The sequence below is a fragment of the Thalia democratica genome, chromosome 6 (genome assembly GCF_965202585.1).
Source record: "Thalia democratica chromosome 6, ktThaDemo2.hap1.1, whole genome shotgun sequence".
Taxonomy (NCBI): domain Eukaryota; kingdom Metazoa; phylum Chordata; class Thaliacea; order Salpida; family Salpidae; genus Thalia; species Thalia democratica.
The window spans coordinates 49,090,226-49,106,825 of NC_139170.1; the positions used below are offsets into that span (position 1 = coordinate 49,090,226).

At 25.2% G+C, this 16,600-nt stretch overlaps 2 protein-coding genes across 2 annotated transcripts; both read left to right on the forward strand.

The window, feature by feature from the left end:
- Positions 1-10,113: 10,113 nt before the first annotated feature.
- Positions 10,114-11,561, forward strand: LOC145839200 (RNA polymerase II subunit A C-terminal domain phosphatase SSU72 like protein 5-like). Its single transcript, XM_082946808.1, has 4 exons — positions 10,114-10,209; positions 10,461-10,610; positions 10,827-11,082; positions 11,463-11,561. The coding sequence occupies exons 1-4, from the start codon at positions 10,121-10,123 to the stop codon at positions 11,559-11,561; spliced, it is 594 nt and encodes a 197-aa protein (XP_082802934.1). The 5' UTR covers positions 10,114-10,120.
- Positions 11,562-14,692: 3,131 nt separating this feature from the next.
- LOC145839201 (uncharacterized) lies at positions 14,693-15,573 on the forward strand. Its single transcript, XM_082946809.1, has 3 exons — positions 14,693-14,821; positions 14,901-15,168; positions 15,382-15,573. The coding sequence occupies exons 2-3, from the start codon at positions 14,926-14,928 to the stop codon at positions 15,571-15,573; spliced, it is 435 nt and encodes a 144-aa protein (XP_082802935.1). The 5' UTR covers positions 14,693-14,821; positions 14,901-14,925.
- Positions 15,574-16,600: the final 1,027 nt, after the last annotated feature.

The following is a 16,600-nucleotide window of genomic DNA, read 5'->3' on the forward strand; positions in this document are numbered from 1 at the left end:
AAAAAACATTCATATCATTTACACATATCAAAACAACATCTATTTGATTTTTTTAATTTATACCCTTATCCCTAACCCACCTTACCCAAACATACAACAATAAAATAAGAAAATAGTTTGATAATCAAAATTAAAAATAACCTTTAAAGATAATACATAAAAAATTAATCTTTCTTTTGATAAAATCAAATAAGATGCATGTTTTCTGAGCTACCCTTCTTAAACACGAATCTTAATTGGAACTTTCTGTGGGGTTGACATAACCCCTAGAAAAATGGAAAAACCTAGAATTTGACAGTTTATGCAGAAAACATGAAAAAAACCTAAAGTTTGAGAAGTGTTGGAATTTTTTTTGTAAAATCCTGAAGTTTAAAAATAATTTTACATATAAAATCATGAGATGTAAATAAGAAATAAAAAATTAATCATACTCAATGATTATTTTGTATCATTTTAACTTTATTTTATATAAAACACATTTGAAGTAGCATTCCAATTTCAATATTTTTATTCAATATGAAAACATTTTTTTACATTGAATTTTATTTTATACAAAAAATGTACAAATTAACTTGTAGTTTCAAAACTTTAGATATTCTGAAAAAGTTTTTTTTAGCCTATTGTAACCCTGTGTCTGTTATATTTTTTAAAACACTCTTAAATAGTGAGACCTTAAAAAACTACTCACTGTAAATCATAAAAAGCTAATTTTATTTTGCATTTGAAAACAAAATTGAAGGTTTACAACTAAAGCAGACTTGCAATTATTGAGTTTTACTATAAAAAATTTCTTTGTATGCTGTAAAGACTGTAAAATAATTGATCTTGATGTTATCAAGTTGAATAGATTAAGTCATTAAAAAAAAAACTTTGAGTAGCAAAACATAGATAAAGTTATAAACTTTTAACTTAAAAAATTTAAATTTAAATATCCTGATATACCTGTATAGATTATAGTTTTATCTACTTATAAGAACAATAACAATTTTCATTATTTTGAATTGAGATCAAGGGTACATCAATAATTATTTGATATCTTTTTATTCATTAGTGTAAAAAAGTATATTCTAAAGTAGTATGCATATGAATAAATTTATTTTGAATAGAAAACTTATATTTTAATAAAAGTATTAAAATAGACAGAAATATGTTTACTACCTTTTGACTTGAGCTTAATCTTAAAATGTATGTTATAAGCAAAGTTTCACTTATCTTTTAAAGTTGAAAATCACTGGAATAAAGTATAAATACTATTAAGTTTATGTATTTGCTAGCTTTAAAATCATCACAATGTTGATTTTATATAATCTATTGTAATTAGCTTTTACTTGTGGTAAATTGATTACTTTACTATAGTAAATTGCAAATATGCTCATAAATGACATGGATTTAGTATATTAAAGCTAAACCTTTTTAGCAGGTTTATTAAATTTTGATTTTTATGTATATTGAAGAAGTGTAACCCATGGATTTTGGACTTAATTTGTTGGGCCTACTAATGATAATTAAATACTAACTTATTTAATAACTATCCTATAAATACTAGATGCTACTTGATATACAGGGTTGCCACTTTACCTGGAATTTGACAATATAGGCAAAAAAAACTGAAATTTGAGAAATTTTGAGAAAGGAAACCGGAATTTAGAACAAAAATCACTAAAAAACCTGGAATTTTAACAATTTTCACATGTTCAGTAGTAACATTTTGGTTTTACTCAAAAAATCTATCATATAAATAAATAAAAAATTGTCATTATCCAAAAAATTTTTTATTAAGAAACATATATTTAAAGTAGCTTTACAGTATCTTTTGAATGTTTTTATACTTTTTAACACAGTTTCTTACCTTAAACTTAACTTTAAACTAAAAATAGACCCAAAAATGTGTACTTTTTAAAACCTGAAAGAAATTATTTTAAACAAGTGGCAACCTTGTATATACAGTAGTGTTTATAATACACTAATAAATTTACATGCAGTATTTACTAGTGTACTACAGATCTATTTTTTAGTCTCTAGGTCTTAAACAACAGCTCATAATCATGATAACATTGCCTCTGATGTTTGTGTTTGTTTGACTATTTTGTGACACTCAACATTCAAACAATGGAGGAGCATATGAAAGAGGCATTTCATTACAGGAGCCCTATACAAAAATTTTTTTTTTTTTGATATTTTTAATCTATAATAATGTTAATTTTTTAAATAACTGAGCTTTAAGAATTGAATTTAAAACAATTTTAATTAGTTAACTTACAAACAGGTTAATGTTTAATTAAATAAGTTGTACTTTAATGTAAAGCATATTTACTTTGTTATTTATAATTGAAATGATGATTGTGTGAACTACAAATAAAAGTTTAAATTTTCTAAATAAATTGTTTTTAAACTTATTCTACGTATAGTTTTTTGAATACTGTAAAATATAAGATTATGAAAAGCTTTTATAGAAAAGTCACTTAAAGATTATTGTCTAGTCGCCCATTAGTCTTTTTAATTTGTTTCTATAATGTGTGTTTTTAAGGTAACGACTAAAAAATTTTTTAATGATATATTTAGTTTGTATATGTTATGTGATTTTTTATTTTGTTGTTAAATTAAATTTGTTTCAAATCCAACATCTTAAGTTATTTTACGTGATATTTGTTTGTTTTTAATTTATAAGAAGTCTACAGTTTTTTTTTTAATTTTTAAATGAAAATTGTTTTAAATTCTTTTAGGAAAGTATTTGTTTAACAGTTTTTTTTTTTTTTGCTTTTATCATAAGTACTTACTGCAAGAAATAGAGCTATGCACTAAATGTTTTATGACTAATTACATATATGTTTATCATTAGTAAGCTTTTTATTCAAAATGTTTTTCTATTCAAAACTATGTGCAAATTTTGTGAGCTATTGTTAACCAGAGCTGATTAATTAAGTCATACTAATTATAAACAATTAAATACTTATTGTTGCTTATTAGCTTAGTGTTGTTAGTATAAAAAAAAAATTCAGTGGTTTTTGATTGAGTATTAGTTGTAAAACAGATGATTTTTTAGTGCTAAAAACTATTATTTAAAGAGTGGTATAATAAAATTTAAATTTTATATAAATAAATAAAAAGTATGAATAATAAATGGTATGAATAAAGTTTTTCAGTACTCTTTTTTTATATTGCAATACAATTTTGTACTTTTTGTTATATGGATTAGTGTTGAATGATTTTTTAAATACATACATTAATTTTTTTAATTAATTCGTTTACTTTAGTATGAGCCTATTATGTTATGCTGAGAAAATTAAACAAAGTTTTAAATTTAACTATAAATATGGATATAATAATGTTATCCAAATTAGTGTGCTTTTTATTATCACTTTTTAAATATGGTCAATAGTCTTATAAATTTGCTTAAACATGAGAAACTGTAACTATTATTTCAGCCTAAATTTAGTACATTACTAATAAACCTCTATTAAGTGCAGCATTTATACCCAAAAATATACTATATAAATCAACAGAAAAGTGTTTTAAGTCATGGTTTTTTAAAATCAAAGATTTTGTAAACTTTGTATTGATATGCAAGTAGTGTTAAAACGAATTTTTAGTGACTATTGGTACTTGAATGACTTTCAAACTAAGCTTACGAAACATACTAAAGTGCCAATAGTCACTTAATATTTATTGGTTGACTACAACAAATTTAGTACATAGTCCTTTTTATAAATTTAGTTATTTAAATTTTCTTAAAAAGTCTTTCCATGTAAAAATACTTTTTAAAGTGGAATTTATTAGCTTTAATTCAATACAATTATTTATATAGATTAATTTATTACATTTAAGCTAAACCTTTTTTACAGGTTAATTTAATTAAAATCTTTATGGATAGCAAAGAAGCGCCAAATGAAATAGATTTGTGATAGTAGTAATATATTAAGATGACCTTTTTTAAACAAATAAGCTTTTGGAATTATATTTACAACAATTTAATTTGTTTAATTGAATAGTTTTATATCCAAGTTTGTTATTGCTAAGTCAGTTTTAGATTATTGACTCATCCACCCAGTAATTTTCTAAAATTCATAATTTGTTTTCAATCTGTTTGTGTTTTCAATATAAGTTATATCAAATTATTAAAAGGTAGTGTAATTCTAGCTAGATTAATGACTACATATGTGTAAAAATAAACATCTTATCTTGGTTATTGTGAAGAATTATTTAGTCTTTCATTAATAAAAATCCAAAAAAGAAATATTTAAATTTTAAGAGAAGTATTTGTTAAACAATTAATGCAGGACGTAATACTTATGCAGTAACTTTTTTTAAATCTATAAGTTTATCATTAGTAAGCTATTTATGCAAAATAACTTAAATAATTAGCTTTCATTTAATAAAATTTTAATTCATATTTAAATACTTAATTTTAAAACCACAGTTTAATTTTATTATTAGACTTATTATATTAAGCTAATAATTATCACTAACTAGATTTATAAGTTTCAATTAGTATAGCTTAACTAATTAGCAGTGGTAAACATTAGCTAAATAACATTTGATCATAAGTATTAACTTAAGTGTTTGTTTTAATATTGGATTTTCTACAAACACTTAAGTTAATACTTATGATCAAATGTTATTTAGCTAATGTTTACCACTGCTAATTAGTTAAGTTTTACTAATTGAAACTTATAAATGTAGTTAGTGATAATTATTAGCATAATATAATTAGTCAAATAATAAAATTAAACTGTGGTTTTAAAAATAAGTATGAATAAAAAATTTAGTGCTCTTTTTTATTTTGCAATATCTTTTTTTTACTTTTGGTCTAATGACTATGTATTGAATTTTTTTTTAAAGCATACATTATTTTTTACATTTGCAGGGTTGCTACACACTCAATGAATTTTCAAGTCCTAGAAAACTCAGGAAATTATGATTCTTTTTTTTTAAACTCAGGGCAGTTTTGGTTTTTTCTATAAATTTTAGGGAAATATTAAGATTTTTTTTTAAATCTCAGCGAATTTTTTTCTAGATCTAGAATGAGATTTAGTTAATCCAGTTTCATTATTTTGTTCAAAAAAGTTTATTTTTAAGTGCATATTAAGAAATTTTTTAAACTTGCCGGTTAGTTCTTCAATATTCTTAGATTTAACATTATAATTTATATCAAATAATAAAATATTAAAGGATTTTAAAATAAAATTCAAGGAAGTTTTTTTGACTCACATAGTAGCAACCCTGCATATATTTTAATTATATGTCTATTTGATTATGCTTAAATAAATGAACAAAATTATTATTCAAACAACTATAAATTATGATTAAATGATGTTATTAAAATGAGCTTTTTTTTAATATTTTAAAACTTCTATGAATTTACTTGAACATCAGGAAGCGTAACTGTTGTTTTCAGTTAATTTGTTACATGTGTTACGTCTAACTTGATATATTACTAATAGATCTTTATAAAGAACAGAGTTTTTACCCAATAGTATTATATATTAATCAGCAGGAAAAATTTTTTAATCACAACTTGTTATGTTTGTCCCAGCTTTCAAAATTATGCATTGATATGCAAGTAGTTTCAAAACAAAGTTGTTGTAAATTACCAATAATTTTTTAGAATGTGTTGGCTAACTCTAAGATTAAGTACATAGTTCAAATGTTGATACCTTAATATTTTTTTATTTAAACTTTATTAAATAAGTTTTTTTTGTAAAATACATTTTAAAAGTTGGAAATTTCTAGAACAAAGTATAAATACTTTTAAAAGTTTAATTTATTAGCTTCAATTTTGATAAAGTTAATGCTTTATGTTAAAATATAAAATTAAAGCTAAACATTTTTGCAGGTTTATTTAAATTTAATCAATAATGAAGAAGAGCTATATGATATATATTTCTGATATTTTTTAAAAAATAGGTAGTGATATTTATACTAGTATGCCTTGGGAATTATAAACAATTAAAAACTTAAAACTAATTAAAGCTTGATTAAGTAGTATAATAATTAGTGGTTTATAAATAAGTACCTAGTTTTTAACGTATTAGTTTTTATTGCTTGATAAAATTAGACGTGTATATGAGATAAAATTTCAACTTGTTAGAAATCAACTATTGTAGGACTTGTGAATGATATTTATAAATTTTCTGTATTTTTTTATGATGCATTACTATTGTTAACTTTTTGTTGACTAGAATTATTTCTAAATACATATATTAGTTTTTTTCAATCATTTGCAGTGTAAATCTAGTTAGTTATGATCGTTAAGTTTTATATTTATAATCTAAAATTAATTTTGTTTAAACAATTTAATTAATTAAATGTGATTGTTATCAAGATGCATAAATAAAAACTAGAAATAAACTGTTAACAGTTACACTTATTTAAATAAAATTATTAAACCAAGATTTAGCATAAATCAAGACTTGAAATGAATTAAGGTACGTAAAACTGCGTGAAATTTGGCAACTGTAAATATTCTTTCTTGACAAATTATGTTGGAATTTTTAGAAATTTTGAACATAAAAACCTGGACTTTTAAACAACTTTTACATATCAAATAGTAAAATTTCGACATGACACAAAAAGTCCATCGTATGGATAAAAATATTATAAAAAAACACTTTAAAAGTAGCGTTTTTTAATAGAAAATAGGTACTATAATTATCAATTTTATACAATTACGTGATGAATTGTTAGCATAATATCCAATTGTAATCTATCGCTATTAACAGTATCTTGCAAGAGCTTGGTTTAAAAGTTATTAAAGTATCAAAAGTCACTGAAAATATATTGGTGAACCAGTTCAAATTTGGTGTATAGGGGTTTCTTTTAAAGCTGTAGTTATTTATATAAAGTTTTAATTCTATATTTATGTAAATAGACTTGATTAGCACATTAAGCATTTATTTGTTCAGTATTTCAGACTTCTATAACTTAAAAAATACATTAAGGTAATAATTTAATACTTAACTAAAAGTTGTTATTACTAGGTCAGTTAAATAAAATTACATATAAAAACTAAATTTTAGTAGATTTTATAACTTAAATTTTATATTGTGAGTGTAGTTAATTTAGTGGATAAATATGTAGTAAAATTAGGCAAGTTGTATGCTTCAATAAACCATTCTGTATTAGCAAAACGTAATTATTTATTTTCTAATAAATGGCTATATAACTAATTTTTTGCTAGCTATAAAACCTTGGAGTTAGTAGAAATAGTTTGAATTTTTAAAAATGTATCATAGAAACAGCAAAAATGAAAATTTGTAGTATTTATTAATTAGTGTTTTAGTATTTCTAGAGGGCCTATAAATTTCATACAATATATATTTTTAAAATCTTTTGTATGCAACTTGATTTTTTACCAATTGTTTAACTTAGTTCTTGATTTTTTTTTGTTAATTGTAGTAAAACAATTTTAATAAACAAACAACTTATACAGCATTATGACGTAAAATTATCTGATAGACTTCTTACACAATTCACTTAGCCAATACAGTCGAAGAAGCAGTAGCATCTTTTTAATGCATAATTCTAGACGAGAAGGTTCATTAGGAATTAATTACAGCCAATGCTCCGTGAAGTTCTTCTATATCTATTATTTGTCTGATTAATAAATCTAGTAAACTCTGTCGTACTAAATCAGAAACTAGTTCAAGTAAGTATAGTACAGGAATAAAAGGGTAAGGAACTCTTGATAAGTTTTTCCGTGCGTTAGATCGCTAAAATTCTTATTAGTAGACATTTAAATCAAACAATTCAGCTAAGGTAAGTGAATAGCTTTTTTAACTAATAAGTTTGTTTATAAACAGGTTAGTTTTATAGATATTAAGTATCAGAACTTGTAACACTTTGATTCTGAAGTTTTAATTTTAATCCATTTTGGCGTTAGAAAGGGCAGTTGAATATTAAACTAGTTGTAGTGGCAACTAGAATTTATATCTCTTTAAATGTTTGGAGTTCATTATACATATATAAGTGTATGGCCATTTCCGACTTAATAGTTTATCTTTTGTATGTATACAGTTTTATTCTGCAGCAATAATGTCTATATAAATTAGACCTGTTTTAATGTTTTATTAGTAAATTATGTCCAGTTGCTTTGCACTAGTTTACATAATAAAAAATAAAGATTTTTAACTTTTCTAAACAGTTAACAAAGAATGAAATTTCAACACATCTTTAAAACTAAGTGAATAATTCTAAATTGCCACTCCGATAACATCAATAGCATTTTTTTTTGTGGTAGAAAAAAATCAGTCTCGCTTTTCCCTCTACAGCGATAAACGTTTTTGAAAGTCAAGCGTGTAAGTTACTTTACGCTTAATTCTACCTGCACTCCTTTAAAATGTTATAAGATAAGCTTCATAATTTTCGACACCCCTTTTGCGGTGAAGGTGGTAAAAAATGGCATATAGTAGAAGTTCATAAAACATAAAGTTATATTGAGTTAACAACCAGCCAACGTCTAAAATAAATTTTGTTTGACCCTTATACATCTTTTTAGAATTAAGATATTTTATTTCTTATAATTTAAAACCAAACTAACCAAATAAGTAGCTAAGCTTGTATTCTTTCCTGACAAACAACTAGCGTTTATTATTACTTAAGCTTTTTTCAACAGTTTGTAGTTGAGTTTAATTAACGAATATTAAGATAAAGTTAACATCCTACTTAAAACTTAATGCATGTTGTATTATTAAGTTTATAAAGTAACATTTACATAGAACTTATCTTTTTAAACTTGTTACTTATATTCGTTTATAATTTGAACTAAATCACAACCCGTTTTTAAGTACACGCATCTAAATGCAATTTTAAACCCTACCTTCCAAAATATATTTAGAAAACGTTTTTAGTCGATAGTCGGGAGCATTTTAGTTAGTTCGTTTAAGTTTCTTAATTATCCAATTCATTTCAACAGATAATAATTCTATATGATTTATTTTTATTATACCTTGTGTATGTTTCAAATCTCCCGTAAAACATATCAAAGAACTTTTTGCTAATTGTTTCAAATCCCAAAAACATCAAGCTTATATTTTAAAGTTCGCTTAAGCTTGCCGTATTCCGTTTAAACTTTGTGAACATTTTGGAGGTCTGATTATTTTCACTCCGCGGTTGGTACGTTGGCCATTCCTACTCTAAAACTTCCCGATTGATTCATTTGCAAAAATTAACTGCTACTATAAATTAAGCTATTTTCAACCAAATTTTCCTTCTAAACAGACTAATATATTAAAGTTATTTTAAAATACGTTAACAGTTTTCTTAATTTTTATAAAGCTAATAGTTTGTAGTCATTAGAAAATCATTAACAGTTTTTATATAGTTTAATCGTGCTTAAAACATATATTAAATTTAAATAACTTTTTGCTTATACACAATAATTTCCAAATAAAGAACTTTTTTGATTCGTAAATAAACCAGCGCCAGTATTTAATATGAAATTATCTATAGTCTATAAAAATAAATAAAACTTGAAACTTTTTAAATATTAAACCTTTAATTCTTTTCAAAGGCTAATAAAAAAAATGTAAATCAGTTTTACTGATTAGAAAAGTTTTTAATTAATTGTGACGCAATTATACAAAGTTAAATGATACAGACTACTCAAATAAATAATTACTAATATTGATTTACTATAAAGTTAGTAGGGCCGTTTTTCCATTTGCAGATTCTTGCGTGTTTTTCAATGAGCATTTGATTCTGAACTTACTAATTTAAAACTTTTTAAACATTAAACTATACTATAAATTTTAATGTGCTACATTTCAGTTAACTTTTAAAAAAATAAACCTTAGATTCGAAAAGCTTAAATTTTATAAGATAAAAAATATAGTTGTATCAAGTTGCAAATGGTATCTAAATAGAATAAAATTCCTAATGTGTTTTTATCGTGTTACTTGTAAGATAACACCTATTTTTCTTTAAATTAATGTATTTTATAAGGCCTTGTGAACAGTTGAGTTATGTTTAATTAATATTTGTCTGAAACAATTTTAAGATATATATAGCATTTTCGTCAGGTAAAACGTCATAGATTTGATTACCATCTAAAATATTAGTTGGCCGTTTTTATATCAAGTTTAACCGCGCCTTAAAACTATACCATTAGCAGATTTTTAAAGTTATGTTGGAAGAATCGAAACGTCAAATGAAATACGCGATTGTGTGTAGGTACAATATTAACAGAAGCGTGCAAGTTCATAGAATGATGAGGTTTTTAATAGCATAATTCTGAAAAAAATACTTAACTTTACTTTCTAATAAATTTTGCGTTATTACAATGAATTTTTGCTTTATAAATAACGTAAACTTTAACAAGCAAACATAGACCAATTGTATATTATAATCCGAACATTCTATTTATATATAATAGTTTTTTGGCATTAAAAGCAAGTATGGTATTATCAAGTGCTTTATTTTTTAAGTAAGTCTACAAAAATCCGTATATTTTATTTCGAAAACAGCGAAATTGGTTTCACGCGGGTAGATTCTTACGGCACTGAGAAATTCGTGTCTTTACCGGGCGCCCCATCCCAAAGTGATTCCGTCAAATTTGACTTCGGTACGAAATACGAAGAGATATTCGACCGTCTAGTCCAAATTGATCAAGACTAGTTAGTTTTTAAAATAAATTTCTTCCTAGCCCTAAAATTTAGCTTTTTAACTTAAGTGTTATGCAAGGTATTTTTTGAAATTTAAGTCGTATGACGTAATAATTCTAACCAATAAAACAGCTTCGTAGTTCTTTATTTACTAGTGAGAACTTTCAACATAGTTGTGCAAATTTTTTTTCATTTTAATCCTATGATGTAATAACAAAAAACCAACAGCTACCGCGGAACCTCTATACTGAAAATGCTGCGGTCGAACATGCGCACCAAACCCCGACCCCAGCGCTTCCAGTCATGTCACCATGACAACCACGACGTCGTCATAACGCTCGACCCCGTGAGCAGGGAGGATGTGTTGCGCCATCTAGCGGATAAAAGTTCCGGTAGGGAAGTTCACCTGGTGCACGTTCCTATTCAGGATCAGCTGCAAAACGTGAAGGAAGACTCGCACCACGTGGCTGTGCTGGCGATGATGGTTGAATGTTTTACTTAGTTTATGAGTGGTTCTAGAACGGGGCTTCCCCTAAAGTGTGATATTTTGACTGTAAAGTAGCGAAATATAATTAAGTATTTAATTAATAAAGGGCAATTTTTCATGCTAATTTGGCGATAGTGAAAATGATTTTGGGAAACCCCGTTCTAGATGCACTAATCTTCCTGTGCGGTTTTTGAGGCTTTGTCAAACGTGCGTGCGTGAAAGGAAGATTTTTGTGTGTAAATATTTAACTTTTGGTTGATTTGTGGAAAGTTTAAATTGTTTTGAGCAGCAAAAAGCTTTGGTCAATAAAACAACTTTTTTGTTTTATTGCAAAACGTAAATATTACATTTAATAAAAACTTTTAATATGTTTTCAGCTTCAGGAGAGCAGCCCGTTCAATCCTCTGGAGGTAGTTCGTCGCTTCAACGAAAGTTTCGGTAAATCTTATAGCGTGGCATACGACTTGATTAGATAATATTTACTGTTTGCAGGTCTTTATAAATGGTTGAGAGTTAGGTTTAGTTTAAGAATAATGGTTGCTTAATGTTTAAGCTTTTTTTTCAGTAAAAATAATGTTGTTTTTGATGCGCTATTGTCTGTATTATGGTGCTTTGTTCAATCATGTAAGTTTTGTTTTATGAACTTCTTTTTACTGTTAAAATTATTAGATATGAAAATTTTCTATACATTTAGAACAGTTCACAAGTCTGTATTATTCGTTTATTTAGCTATAAAACTTCTAAATTAATATAAACTTTAAGTTTCTATATATATATATATATATATATGTATATAAACATTTATGTTTAAATGCAAGTTCTTAAAAAGAAAGTTTCAAAGATACTAACTTCGTTATTAAATTCAGTTACAATAAATTTTACATATAATTAAGTTATTCATAATGCTGCAGCTATTATACTAAACAGCAAAAGTTAGTTAGTACAGTAAAAAACTAGACTGTAAAAAATTTAAAAAAAGTCTAATGAGGTATTTTTAGATAAAATCAAAATTTATTTCGACCCATAAAACTTACAGCTTAACAATATACTCTAAAGCTTAAACTATTATTCTATGTATAAAATATTCATTGTATACATAATATTAGGCAACTTATACTCTTGTTTATATAAACTTTGGAAAAACTGAATCTAGTGACTAGATTCTAGCCTAAATTTATATAAATTTTAACACCTTATAAGTGATGCCTTGATTGGTCTAACGAAAATGTTTGTTTATAATTTTTTAGTTTCTCTAAAATGTATTATCTATATAATAGCTTATATATTTGAATACGATTGTTATTCTTTTGTTTACATTAGAATATTTTAGAAATCATTAGCTTTTTGAAAACATTTATTGTTTTTAAGTATGAATTATTTGAAAACGTAAAATTATACATAGATTTTTTGTTCAATTTTGGTGTGAATAACTTGTTAGTTTTAGTTGGCTTTATAAAAATGGTTTGAAGTCAAATAACAATCTTTGAACATTTTCCGTTTTATAAAATCAGTCTAGGCACATAAAAAAATCCAATACCATCAAAAAGTCTTAAAAACGTTTCAAGACCAAATAAAATATTGGGAAATTGAAGTAAACTTATTTAAAACTAATTAACCTTGTTGAAAATTTTGAAACAAATAACACATGCAGTTTTCAGTATCATAAAATATAGTTTTTTAAAAATATCACTGAAATGCTTTGTATAAAAATGTTGGTCTGTATTAAAAAAAAAAATTAAGTTGCAAAAAAAACTGTAAGTCAATGTTCTAATTATCTAAAACTAAATTTGTTTAGTTTAGTGTGATCCTTAAAGATATTGTATACAACTTGGTTTGTGAAAACTTTTCTGTAAAAAGACGTAACTTTGTCTAATATGTTTGACTAATTAAAGATGTTGACATTTAAATACGTATTTCAGGGTTTCCAAAAAAGTTAAAAAACCTAGAATTCCGAACAAAAATCATTAAAAAACCTGGAATTCTAAAGATTTTTTATATGAAAAATTGATTTGAAACAAATATATCATACTAAAAAATTGTCATTATTTTATTCTAGTTTACATATCATTAACAAAGTAGATTTACAGCATCTATTCAATGTTTTCATACTATTTTAGACAGTTTTTCACCTTAAATTTAATTTTATACTAAAAAAAGAACCAAAGACATTTTCTATAGTAAATATGGAAGAAATTTTGTAAACCTTGGAAAAAAATTCTTTAGCAAACCTGATTTTTACTTTAGTAAAACTCGAAACACTTTGAATATACTCTTTTAAATTTATTTTAATGTTTTTAGTCAAAGTAATTCAATCGTAAGTATAGTGTCTATGTCTACACAGTATACTTGATTGCAGCTATAAAGAAAGCCTAATACAGTTTTACTGTTCAATATCCCTAAAACTAAAGCTCTGACAAATATACTTAAACAATCGACTTAAAAATCTAGTTTTTTTACAGTAATTACACTTTGGGTTTCGTTGCCATACTTTTTATATATCTTTGTAAGTTTGCCTCTGGTTTATCTTGAAAATCAAACTAAACTGGTAATTAACAAAGAACTTTTTAAACAGTGTATTTTTAATCCAATACTTTTAAGTTTTTGATACCCTACTCTTATTAGATGTGATTTATTTGTTTTATGTAAAATGGCAAGTACTAAACGATTAAAGTAGTTAAACTTGGTCTTTTTTAAAAATATATTCGTAGCTTCACTAAAGGCTTTTAGTGTTTTGGTTGCTATTATAACTAAAAATGAGAAAGAAATTAATTACAGCTTTAAAAATAAACTTTTGATCGATAGAATTTACATAGTTTTCTTTTTAATTGTGTTTATTAACTTAATGTTATTTAGCTAATTTTTTGTTTGCAATATAGTACGACCACTAAATGATTCTTACAGAAGGTAATATTAACTATACTGAGAAATAAATAAAAACTTTTAAACCTACACATAAAACTTATTTTATAGTCCTTTTGACCAAGCGATCTCAGTAAATACCTAATTAAACTAACTGACAAGTTTGGTCGAAAGTACTGTTAAATAATTATATAATTAGATACAACATTTAACACAACACGTTGCAAAAAAAAAAGAAAGCTATGCACAGAATTTTTAATTAAACCTAATAGAAAAAGGATTAGTTCTTATGTTGTGACATCATTAATTATATTGTGCTATTACGTAATCTTTAAAAGTTAGCTATTGGTTTAAGTTAAAAAGTTCAAAGGTTTTTGTCTCAAAATAAAATTAGAAACTTCAAACTTATTTAAATTTCAATAACACTTATGTATTTAACAGCTGTTTAATAAGTAGTAAAGTGATACAAAAGCAATGACTTTGGATTCAAAAAAAACTTTTGCCGTTGTTTGTAGGCACAATATGAACAGGAGTGTCCAAGCTCACAAAATGATGAGGTAAAAATTCAATATATATTTAACAACAAAATAACTTGATACTTTTTTAATGAGAAGCGACTTAATTGAAACTGTTCTATACTTTTTTTAATGGATTTTTAAAGACTCGTCAGTTAAATAAAACTTGACTTTTATTAACTGTTTTTTAAATGTATTACAAACTGATTTTTCTGCAGTAGTGAAGGGTTAAATGTCGATTCTTTCGGAACTGTCCCACGAGTTTATGTTCCCGGCCCGAACCCTAAAAGTGTCATAGGTTTTGACTACGGCACTCCATACAAGAAAATATTAGAACATCTGAGTCGCCTTAACCCAACTTTGTACGTATAGTTTTGATTTTCTTTATTTAAACAATGATAATAGGCATATTCTTAATAATAATTTAGTACTTTTTTATAGCTATGACAAAATCGGAGTTCTTAAAATGTTAGACGACAATATAAAGACTAAAAACTGCCCTCAAAACATATGCGAAACCAATTATGACTATGACGTCATAATAAGCTTAGACTCTCGGAGCACCTTATCCTTGCTAAGCAAGATAACGAGTCTGGACGAACCGGATCGTACTGAAGGCAGAGTGATTCATTTCGTCCATTTTCCCGTTAAGGACGAATTGGTCGAGATTAAAAACGCCTGCCACCACGTGGCAGCTCTAGCTTTCATGGTAAGAAAAAATATGTAGTTTGTACTGTTTTGACTAATCGAATAAAACATAAGTTATATTTATAAACTCACGGATAAAAACTTTAAGTTGTTTCAAGTTTCAAAATCTTGGTTTTTCTACAAAACCTAAAAAACTAAAAAAGTCTTCTAATTTTTCAAGTGTTTGAACAAATGCATTTATAGTTTTTATGAGAACCTGTCATCTTTATTTCAGATAAATGATGAACCTGAAGACGAAACGATTCCTAGAATTATCCAAGAATTCAATCAAACTGCAGAACTAGATGGCTACACGGCACAATACAAAAAAATAGAACTACTTAAAAGTGTTGATGAAGTAGAAACTAATTTATATTTAAGGAAAGGGTGTGAAGTGTGGTCCGAACCAGAGTTGGTAGAATGCTGAAAGTTACCAGGCTAGGTCCAAACCCCCCATAAAACAATTTTAGTAACTCATGAAATGTGACGTATTTTTGTTTTCCACCGGTTCTGTTAATCACTTTTTTTCGTTTTCTTATCACCTGTCTTAATTTTGTTATACTTTTGGTAATGTACCTTTAGGTTTGTTTAGATAATTATGTGAACCTTGAGCACTGCCAATAATTTATTTCTCGTCTGATAAATATAAACCAAACAATTATTGTTGTACTTTTTATTTAGTTTAAGTTTAATGTGTTGCCGAAATCTATAACTTTTAATTTCAAGACTTTTACTTAAAAATTTATAATGTAAACTGTAAAGTATAGGTTCTATGTTACAATAATTTCTGTACAGTTTGGAATAAGATTTTTAAATTATGGTTTAAAAGTTCAATGCTTTATAAAGCATTCTACCCAGAATAGATATCTTTATCGAAACAAGTAGACTAAACTTTTAAGTCAGTGTAAAAATATCAAGGTCTTTACGAAAAAACCTCTTGGTTATCAAGTCAAATATCAAAGATATTTCTTGTCCGGTACATAAACAAAACTTTCTGTAACTTTTAGTTATAGATTAATCTTGATATTTGTTATCTTAAAAGAATTTATTAGAAAATCCAAGTCATTACATTTAATTTTACACTTTACAACACTTACTCAACTTTTAATCCTAAAGTTTTTTTTTAGGAAGTTGTGAATAGTAGTTCTAGTAAAATAAATAATCCTAGTATATTTAGTTGTTATTCTACAAATTTTAAATTAAATTTCATAGTTTTTAAAAATTTTGAACACATTGATGGTATCATAAATATATCTGCTTAGTTTTTAATTTTTTCTATAAAACTCCATAAGTATTATTATCTTCAACTGTTTTTATAACATTTTAGATCAGGTTTGTAAGCAGCTTGTATTTAGCTGTGTAATATTTTAGTGATTGTTCACTAAACTTTCTTATAAATGCTGGTATTAATTTGAGTTACGCTTTCAATAAAAATATCACAATTAATTAGCAAT